Source organism: Chamaea fasciata, unplaced genomic scaffold (genome assembly GCF_029207755.1).
Source record: "Chamaea fasciata isolate MVZ Bird 193981 ecotype frontalis unplaced genomic scaffold, bChaFas1.0.hap1 SCAF_1, whole genome shotgun sequence".
NCBI classification, from domain to species: Eukaryota; Metazoa; Chordata; class Aves; order Passeriformes; family Sylviidae; genus Chamaea; species Chamaea fasciata.
The window spans coordinates 137,189,712-137,200,444 of NW_027094086.1; the positions used below are offsets into that span (position 1 = coordinate 137,189,712).

At 47.7% G+C, this 10,733-nt stretch overlaps 1 protein-coding gene across 1 annotated transcript; it reads right to left on the minus strand.

Moving 5' to 3' along the window:
• Window positions 1–2,279: 2,279 nt before the first annotated feature.
• LOC136298598 (patched domain-containing protein 3-like) lies at window positions 2,280–7,779 on the minus strand. Its single transcript, XM_066199440.1, has 4 exons — window positions 7,048–7,779; window positions 6,697–6,818; window positions 6,149–6,294; window positions 2,280–4,185 (listed from the first exon to the last, which is right to left on the minus strand). The coding sequence occupies exons 1-4, from the start codon at window positions 7,777–7,779 to the stop codon at window positions 2,606–2,608; spliced, it is 2,580 nt and encodes an 859-aa protein (XP_066055537.1). The 3' UTR covers window positions 2,280–2,605.
• Window positions 7,780–10,733: the final 2,954 nt, after the last annotated feature.

Here is a 10,733-nt window from a genome sequence, read left to right on the forward strand (position 1 = left end):
GCAGACACCGAGGTCAGCGAAGGAGATGTAGCAGGGTTACAGTGAGAGAGTCCTCCTCGGCCTGAGGAGGGAGGAGTGACAGAGGCAACCTGTGATGAACTGACCACAACCCCAGTTCCTGTCCCATCCCCACCCTCCTCTTACCACTTGACAGGGAGGAGGTAAAGCAGAAATGAAATTGGAAACAGGAAAGAAGAGGGGTAGGGGAAGAGGTGGTGTTAAGATTTGGTTTTATTTCTAATTTGACTGTCACTGAACTCATTTTCCTGACTCAAAATTGTTTTGCCTGTGACAGTAAGTGGTGAGTGATCTCTCCCTACTTTCATCTTAACCCACAGGCCTTTTGCCATGTTTTCCTTGTCCAGCTAAGGAGTGAGAGATTTGCTTTGGTGGGCTCCTGGTGTCCAGCCAGGGTCAACACATCGCAACCACAAAAGCAGCTTCCAGAAATTAGTCAGAGGGTGAGAATAACCTCAGTTCCCTTTAAGTAGGAAGAGTCTCCTGCTGTTGAAAAGGGGGCAGAGCTTAGATAGACTGTTTGCTTTTTAAATACTGCTGAAGTGGTCGCAAGCAGGCTGGCACATAAAAATAAGAAATTCAAACTTGGACATAATTCTGAATTTTCTGTATTCCTGAGACTGGCACAGCAGAATTCTACCACCAAGCTTAATACAAAACAAATGGAAACTTGAGTGAAAGTTGTGGCCTGCTCCTTCTGGCTCCTTCTTACTCTGATGACCTGAGTCAGCTGAAATGTCAGAAAAGTTTTCTAAATCTTAATCCTTTAAACTGGCTGTGAAGTTACACAATCAAGCCATTTCTAACTTTCTGCTCTATTGATCTGCTTGGAAACTTTGGCTAGAAGAAAGGAGAGCTATTTTTGCTTCTAAAACATGACCAAACACCACGATGAAAGGTGAGAGTATCTGCTTTAAATAGGCTGTTCTCTCTACTTCCCACAGAAAAAGATTTCTCTTTTTCCAAACCCATGACTCACATGTGTCACACGTGTTTATTAAGAGGCCTTCCTCTGGCATTGGCCAGTGTGAGAGCATCATCTGCTCCTTCCACAGCATCATCAGTGCATAAATGACTGAAACATTTAATGGGAGAAGTGGGGACTCCAGTGCATGGGGTTGTGTCCCCTAGTGCATTTGTTTTTCCCCAAATCCAGCTTTGTGGTTAGTGCCCTGTCCTGGAAATTTAACGCTGCTGGCTGTAATTCTGAGATTCAGCATGGGGTTTTGACTTTGAGCTCAGGAGCAGATTTGTTCTAAGATTAATACGAGTTTTCAGTCTTTCACGACTCTTTCAAAAACTGTTCAGGAGGAAACAGAAGGATCCTGCCCTGTCTACTGGGTCTCAGGAAATGGGCCAGAAGTCACAGGAAACAGGCAGACCCTGTCACACTTACTCAGTCAGAAGAAACCCTCCATGGTAGCAGATTTGGACTGAATGGTTGAGTAACTTCTGTGCCAATTTTTCCAGAATTGCATCAGTTACCATAATTAATTTCCTATGGGTCATTGGTGATATTGGCAACAAATTAACAACAAAATGAATTGACTTTTACCTACTGTCTTGTCCCTAGAAGTTAGAAGGCCACTTCATATATTCTTACCTCTTATTCAGTGAAAGCTCCTCTGCTTGATCAACACATCACAGGACAAAAAGAATGTGATTTATGAGTTTAGAGTTTTAGGACTGATCCACTTAAATTTGGGGTTCTTTTTCACTTTGTCTCGAATTAGGATGTGATTCTCTCTAGTGAATCCTTACCTTGTCATACCACGGCACAGCATCTCCCAGGGTGGTTCTCAGGAGATCCATGCAAGGTCAATAACCTACAGCACATCCCTCAGCGAACTGCAGCCAACAAAAGCTACACACAAACTTCTTAAGGGTACCAGATGTCCAACATTAGCTAGAAAACAGGACACCAAGAAAAGGCTTTGAAAAGAAAATGGGAGTAATGGGAGTCAGCTTAGGGTGAGTCTTCCCCAAGGGTTTCTTGTGCTGCATTAGGAACCTAAGCACATTTTGTCTCCTGAAAGCTAACGAGTTATCGCAGTCTGAGACAGTTCTGTCCTCTTGTAAGTTTGCTGTAAAATACCCAAATTTGAGCCTCTTGGGCAAAACTTGTCTTCCAGCTCAGTGTTGGGATGAATTACAGCACCACGGCAAACAAGTGGAAAATGCAGTCCAGTGGAAGTTACTCTTCCCCACTGTGAACATGTCCTGACAAACATGTAATGTAGTCCATTAAGCTGACGCAGTAGTCAGTGTTTAAATAACTTTAATACATTCAGTAAACACAAAAAAACATTTAACAACATTAAGATGTTAACACAAAAAGGAGAAATGCAAATGCAATTTCTAAGTTTTAATTTCTTCTGTTATTTTTCTTGCTTGGCTTTTCTGAAGCCTTTGCTTCCCTGTTGTGTTTCTTTTTTTTGTCTTTCATTTTCTTCATGTCTTATATTCCCTGACAGTCCCTGCATTTGAACCTACATATAAATTACAATAAAATACAATCCATATAAACCTACATATAAAATACAACAAATATAAATTATAACACAATAAACTTAGTCACAAACAACCTTTATAATTTCTCAAGTTCAAGTTTTTTAGATTTGGTATTGGGTGATCGGGCAAAGTTTCTGAAAAATGTTAAAAACACTGGAATAAAAACAAGACCGTGAAGAGCCCCAAATAAAATTACAAGGAACATGATCTTGAAGAATGTCCTAAAGATGTAGGTGTTGGCTGCAGCCAGGACAACTATTCCTAATATTGTAGAAACTGCACCTTGTAGTACTGGGTAACCTAGCAGGGACAGAGCTTCAGTTGCCCTTTTATTGGCTGACGACTCTCCACTCGTAACAAAGGCATAGGAAATATGAGCAGAAAAATCCACTGAAAAGCCAATGCAAATGACCAGGTTGATCATGGATATGGAATCGAGATTGACGCTCCAGAACGTCATGAAACCAGCAACGCCCACTATGACAGAGGCTATAGCAAAAGTCACCCACAAGCAGCACAGCGGGTTGGGAATGAGCAGAAGGGAGACAACGAGCATCGCCCCGGCAGCAACGACAACGTTCTGAACAGTGTTCTGCACTATCACCAGGTACTGGTCGTAGTAGATGAAGGCTGCGTGATACACCTGCAGTGGAATGCTGCACTGCCTTGCTGCCTCTCTTAACTGATTGACCAGATTCTTCTCATCCACAGCTGATGTCACGTTCACTGTCTGGATGAAGAAACGCGAAGCTTCTATTTCATCCTGAGTCCTGTTTATGTCCCACTCAAAACTGGGAACAATTCCGAACAGCGTAGTTAAGCCATTCAAGAAGTCAGTCTTATTGTTTATATTTATCAAACCTGTTTTGGCAAGTCCTGTGTATACTCTCAGCCATGACTCTGAGTAGTTCTTATCTACATAGGAAATGTTCTCTAAATTCTGTGCACAGCTCTCAATGCCAAGACGCACAGACTCATTCCAGTAATCTACACTCTCAGTAATGACAGCCATGACCCTGGGTCCGTATGTGGAGAAGTATTTCTCATCATCGTCATAGTATGGAATAACGTAGGAGTCATCGCTTGCCAGATTTCGGAGATCGATGCCTTCCCTGATCTGAGTACACCCGTAAACGCTGCCACCCAGATATGCTCCGTACAGCAACAGCATGAGCAGCTTGACCCATTTGTTTGTAACAAAAGGGCCGTAATACTTTTTAAAGAATATGCTCATTGGATGCTCACCTTCTGGCTGAGATGGCTGCCTAGAGCAGCTGCCAATACAGCAGGCATTGTACAAGCAGGAGTTCTCAGCCTGATCTTTACCTACATCCACACGCATGCAAGTCAGCCAGTGTCGGTTCCCTTGCTCCCTTTTGTGATTTAATACCAGAACTGCCCCAAAGAAGGTCATGGTATATACATAGCAGAAGACAAAAGCTGTGCCCGTATAGAGGCAAAAAGACCTCACGGATGGAAAAGCAGTCCAGGTGCCAATGAAGAAGGCCAAAACATCCGTGAGAGTGGTGATGGTCACAGAAAGTGCTGCCTCTGCGTAAGTCTCAGCCAGCAAAGATTTAACATTGGATTTCTCTTTCTTCCTTAAACTTTGCTCCCAGGAAGCAATCATAATGAACATGTCATCAACGCCAACCCCTGCAAGAGGAGAGATTGTTAACGCTGCACTGCAAATGGCAGCTTCACCAACACCCAACAAAATGACAATATTGATCACATTTCATTCCACATAAAATCTTGAAAAATGATGTTGGGCTACTAATACTGTTCAAGCACTAATGCAAGTTACAAGAGAATGAGGAAAACAGATCCTTTGTGTGTAGCTGAATGTATGACCTTCCAGCACCTCCTGGTGACCTGATGGGTCATTGATCCCTCACTGACTCTGCTGAAGAACTGAGCACACCTACTGCATCGCTGACAAGTGTCTTGCAGCTGATGTCCACGTGTCCCCTGATGCAGATGACACAGATTTCAAAGCATCACATACTCTGATGCTCAACTATTCCTATCGCTGGAAGCATCCCCCATTATCTCTAGAATCTCTTCTTCAGCACTGCAGCAACTTAGAGCAGTAATTTCTGGGTCTGCCTTCAGAAGGCAGGAAGAGCAGTTGCTACCATACGGGAGAAGAGTGATTCCAGTTTTCCCGTGCCTTACTTTTTTTATGCTCTTTGCCTTCCACTTCTCTCCAGTTTATCTTCCAGCACTCATTCATGATTTATTATTCAGTTTTGTTCACATTTATACTGATGTGCTCACAAATATTACCTGCTGGGTCCCTGGAAAAACCTGCCAGGAAGACTGGATCCTGGCTTTCAGTTTTTGCTAAGATGCCACAGTAAGTGAGCTGAAGGTCATAAATGAAGAGCCAATGGGCTTCTCTCACCTCTGCTAACTCTCAAGATTATTATCTCACACCTTTCAGTATTTTGCCATGTTGTCAAGGGCTCTTCTATTCCCTGAAAATTAATCACACAAAGGGAAAGCAAGGCTGCGCCAACAGCAGAGTGGGAGTTAGCCAAGCAGAGAAGAGATGAAATCATTACCTGCTACCTGAAAAGGCAATTGCCAGTAAACATGCAAAGATGAATTAAGCAGCACGTCAAAAGGTACTACTGGATGGCAATGAGCCTGGCTGCTTCAGAAAGCAAGCAGCCTTCAATGCAAATCCTCTGATGTACTGAGAGTTTGTTTGCTTTAATGCAAGAAGACAGAAGTCTGTGTGTTATTTCTGGTGATCTGAAGAGACTGGCTTAAACCCTTTCCTGGGGATACAAAAGGGTCTTTTTGATAGTCAGAGCCACTGCAATTGATGAGCAAACAAAAGTAAATAAAAATGCACTGAAATTATGCAGAAAACAAAGAAACAATGCCAGCCCAAAGGAACATTTGCATTGCACAGCTTAGGATCAAGCTCTCAGCTCTGTCAACCTGGGAGCTCCATGTGTTTACCTCAGCATGAGACCAAGCCCAAGAAAACTTCAGATGAATGTATCATATAGGAGACCAGTAAGGATTTTAAAAGCAGTAATTTGTTTGCAGCAACATGATCTAGCAGTATTTGGAAAGCTCAGCACTTGCTGTTAAGTAGCCTGTGTAACAAGGATGGAATGATACCAACTTCCTTGGGTTTTTGGGGGAGCAGCTTGCACAAATGGTGCATCCCTTCAGTTGTGCAGCTGGATGAGACTGGTTAGTACACAGATGTTACACTGCAGAGGATTAATCCTCCTGGCTACATTTCCAGGGATACAACAACAATTCCAGAAGTGCTAACATAGCACTCTCTCATTTACAGTCTTCCTGCTGTTGCAGTGGATCTAGATCAGGCCTTGTCTTCTGGGAAAAGCTGCCCTTGCACCAGAACCCATCTCCCACAGTCCCACTGTGAGCACACTGAGCTCAGCTGGGCTGAGCTGAGGGGCTTGCTCACCTGTAGGTGCTCTGAGGGGGCTGCACATCTGGGTATCTCCTCCACTCACTTCAGGAGAAAATGTTGTATTATCTGACATTCACATCATAAAAGACTGACACCATTACGTTGTTTTAACTTCACTCTGACCTTTGTTCCTGAATACAACTCACTTTTTCTACTTACCCAGAATCAGGAATGGTGCATTTGCTACAGTGACCACAAACGGCACTCCACAGAAGAGCATCAATCCAAAGCCACTTAATACAGCTAAGCCAGAAGAAAGCACTCCACAGCATGCAAGCCAGATATTGTTTCTTATACAGCTCAGTCTGAAATTATTTCAAGGAATATCTTAGTTATTTGTCAAATATATCACAGACAATACCCTGTCTGAAGAGAACACTTGATGAATGATGTTCTGAGAGATTCCATGAGTCAGCACTGGACAAGATTAATTTCTCTAGGAGCTGAGCATTCAAGCTGGTCATGTCTCCACTGAGCACTTGTTCAGGTATTCATCTGGTACTTACCATGAACCCCATCTAAGCAGTTGGGAAATATGCACAGATAGAGAAGAAAAAGCAAAGAAATACATTTCGTCTATGATTAAATGTCACCACAAGTCTGCAGCTTCAAGAGCACCTTCACTCGGCAAGAGCAGAAACCAGGTGAGGAAGGTAAAGAAGAGCAAAGATCACAGCTCATTCAGCCACAGCTTAGAGACATTTTACCTTAGGCAAGAGACGACTGCAAAGGTTATTGTCAGGAAATATGTCACGGAGAAGAGCGGGATCACACTACTGGTATTTCCTTCAAACTCCTCTTGTCTGGACAGCGAGGTAAAGTAAGTCACCTGCCGTAAAACAACAAGAAACGATCAAGCGCTTTTCCTCTTCTTCTTGGTCTTTGTACACACGCACAGGCAAGACCAAACATCACGCTGGCAGAGGAGCATTGCCCCGGCCCTCGCAACCCGCCCGCCTCCTCCCGCCAGCGTCTCCTTTCCTTTCCATTCCGTGACGGGGCTGCCCGGACACTTCGGGCTCGGCGGCTCCGCACGGCCGCACCCGCCCCAGCGTTACCTGAATGGAGCTGAGGCGCAAGTCCGCCACTTCGGACGAGATGTCCCGCAGGAAGCGCTCCAGCCAGCGCCGGCTGTCCTGCGCCTCGGGGCCGTCCTCCCGCAGGTAATACACCAGCTTCAGGGCCCGCGCCCTGCGCACCCGCCCGCGCTCCGTCTCCACGCCGCCCAGCGCGGTCCCCAGGAAGACGCTGTCGTTGACGGGGAAGCGGAGGCTCTCCGAGTCGGGCAGTCCCGCATCGCCCAGCCGCGACAGCAGCGGGTTGGGGCTTTCGCAGCCGCGGGCGGTGCGGGCGCAGAGCCGCTCGTACTCGGCGTCGTGCACGGTCGCGTTCAGCCGCCGCACCTCTGCCCACGGCGCCGGGTCCAGGACCGAGGTGCCGTCCGTCACCACGGCGATGAGCGCGGCGTAGGCGCCCTCGGTGGGCAGCCGCTGGGCGGAGAAGCGCTCCGAGTCGTTGGGGGGGAAGTGCCGCCGCACGAAGCCGCGCTCGGCCTTGGCGGGCCCCCAGGTCGGCGTGAACTGCTCCTCGATGTCGTTCGCCTCCCGCTGCGGCAGGAAGAGGAAGCCGGCGCCCAGCCCGCCCGACAGCAGCAGCGGCAGCAGCACGAAGGGCCAGGGGCAGGCGGCCACGCCGCTCGCCAGCCGCTCGAAGAGCCGGCGCAGCGGCCGCTCCACGCAGTTGGTGTTGCGGCAGGAGCAGCGCTCCGCGGGGTCCCGCGGCCCCGCCATGGGCCAGGCGGGCACGGGCTGCCGGCCGCAGCTCCTGCCGCGGGCGCGTCCCACGCCGGGGCCGACGGTGCGGTCTGTGCCGGCGCCGGAGAAGACGAGAAGGACAGGAGAGAGAGAGGAGAGAAAGAGGGAGAGGAGTTCAGAGCATCCCTCTTCCCGGCAGAACCTCGGACCGGCTTTTTCAGCGGGTAGAACCGCCCCCGCCGTGACTCTGCCGAGTTTCCGCCGCCTCCCTGGGACTGGAAGTGGGGGCCGGGCGGGCAGACCAGGCTCCCCCCGTCGCGCCCCTCCCCGGGTTCGTGTCCCCCCTGCCGTCCGTTTCCCCTCAGGCTCAGCGGGGTGCAGCGCGTTTGCAGCGCCCGCCGTGCTGAGCCGCTGCCCGGAGCCCTTCTTTGGCTCCGTGCTGACCCTGCCGCTTCCCGGCACGGCCCCGCACCTACATTTCATCCTCTAGATATCATCGGCTTTTTTAGTGTTTTCCCCGAAGCTGCTGCAGTCGCTACTTCACTACTATGAATTATTCTACCATCTGAGAGCAAAACACCGACAGTGATGTTGTACATTTTGCGGTGTTTCTTTTCTCAGTGTACTCAGTACTCTTTTCTCAGTTTTTAGAAAACGGGAAAGGGACGGTGGAAGAAATAAGACTTTGAAACAAGTGTTAGCGACCCCAATTGGCAAGGCACAGGAATATCACCGGTGTGATGTGCCAGAGCTTCATGCTGTAGCCATAATAGAAAGGATCTTTCCAAGTCCAACAACAATCCCAAAGCCTGGTGTTCTTGAAAATAGTGACAGTGATTCGAGTGGTTTCAGGCTGAGAAGAACATTAAGCTCAGATTTGACAGTGCTAAAGAAGTGTCCAGAATCTCCTAGGCAGGCACTTGCCCTTGCCTTTGAGAGAAGCAACTCTCCTCTCCTGCCAGTACTCACATAAGTGTTGTAGGTATTTCTTCTCTCTCATCTAGGGAAGACAGGCTTGGCACCTGTGAGTGTAAAATAGCCAGACAGGCTCTGAGCAAAGTTTTGTATCTTCTGCTGCACTCAGCACCCATGGCAGGTTGGATCCTGGTGATTCCATTTTCCGTGCACAGGTGTTCTGAGATAGGTATATCAGACAGGCACTCAGAAGCTATTTCCTGTAGCTCCTAACTTGTTGAAACCTAGGAACTGGTCTGGTGGTAGTAGCTATCCAGTCAGGGTGCCCACTGGGCACAGGCCAGTGCCTTTAGGTTAACTCTGAGGCTTGGGAATCTGCCTTGCGACATGGAAAGATGGCTCCACCAACTCTCAGTTCAGTGGTGTTCAAGCAGGTAGTGCTTGCCAGTCTTCTAGAATCTGAATGCTCGTCCTTGTTCCCTGGGCTATTCATGTACTTTATATTGAGTTCTAATAAGATAAAATATGCTCCTTAGGGCCGGGCCAGGAACTGGTCATAGCACTTCCAGCAAGTCAAGGTTTCTGGTATTTTTTGGATGAAGGCACAATCTCTCTCTCTCTTTGTTGTTATGTTGTATTTGCTGGAGGTTTCAAAATGAGATTCCAGTGAATTAATATTTGGCCTGCCTCCCTCCCACCCTCCACTTGTATAGTAGGTCAAGGACTAACACTCCAATTTCCACATCAAGTGTATAATAAATTTTTTTTTGCAGACCCTCTAACTTTTGTAATTTCTTTCACAGGGGTCTATTTGGGATATCACCTGTGAATTCCAGACAGGTAGTAGTGGGAAGAATGTAAGGTGTGCCCAACTCCCACGGGCACAGAATGGGCAAATGGATATTTGAATAGTCCCGAGGCAGGGCTTAAATGGATAAATGTGGTGTTAAGCGAACAAAAGGTATGGAAGGGGAAAAGTAAAGCAGTTTTATCTGCTAGTTTTTGCCCAGAAGGAGAGATATGCCAACAAACAGGGGGAGAAATGGTTGGATCCCTGCAGGGTTTGGTGAAAGGACTTCAAGATCTGTTAAATGAGAGAGGAAATAGGCTTCAGTAGCAAGTGTTGCTTGCTGCCAAGTTCGATAGTGAAAGGGAGAGTAGCTGCAAGCTGCTCGCTCCTGAGCGCCGTCAGGAAAAGGAAGAGAGGTTCGGACGCGTTGCTTGGAGCGCTCCAAGAGGCTGCAGGCACAGGGGCTGCTCGCAGCTCAGCAGGTCAGGAAAGGGATGGTGAGCTGCCGGCGGGGGCAATGCTTGCGGAGCGCGATCGGGAAATTGAAAAGAGCAGGAGGTATTGAGAAGCGGATGTCAGCTTCTCACTCTGCAATTAAAATTCATGTTGAAAACATTCTGGGTTTTGATATTCCGTGCCTCTAATGGCTGCTGTGCTAAATTTTGCAGGACTGGTAAGGCAAATCAGAGAGCATCCAAGTCATGGAGGGCAACTCTAATCGCAGGAGCCGTCCACCAAAAAGGTGGAGGAAGCAGCACCAGTAGTATGGCAAGCACTTCATGAACTGAGAGTTGAGATTCTACCTGAGGCATGTCAAGGCCAAACTATCCCTGACGGACTAAAGAGATCTTTACTATTCAGTTCAGCTTCATTGAAAGAGACAGAACAGAGATACCCTGAGTGGGAAAAAGGACATTTGTCACTAGCCCGAGCTGTTAAACAACTTGAGCCACTGTCTGGACTAATCCCTCCAGGACTCGTCTTGTTTTCTCTCCCCAGGAATGATACTAGGAATGATGCCGTGCCACCCGCACTGAAGATCAAGCTAACCATGGAAGGACTGCTTATCCTTCTTGCAGTAGCAATCATTACCAGCATGAACTACATTTGGTTCACACATAAACAAGCTTGACCCACAAGGTGGAGACCCTGTGTGAGGAGTCAATTCAGTTTTGTTATGCCAGGGGTTGTCAGGGGCACATGGGGGAGGGGTGCATGTGTGCCATGTCCGGGAGGCAGCTAGGAGAAGATGGAGCAAAGACTTGTCTCTGGGGAGCCCTTGCCT

Coding starts and splice junctions, on each gene's coding strand:
- LOC136298598 (XM_066199440.1), bottom strand. CDS start 7,779: ATGGCGGGGCCGCGGGACCCCGCGGAGCGCTGCTCCTGCCGCAACACC. Junction 6,819..7,047: donor TGCGCCTCAGCTCCATTCAG/GTAACGCTGGGG, acceptor GTTTTACGGCAG/GTGACTTACTTTACCTCGCT. Junction 4,186..6,148: donor TGCACCATTCCTGATTCTGG/GTAAGTAGAAAA, acceptor CTCCTCTTGCAG/GGGTTGGCGTTGATGACATG.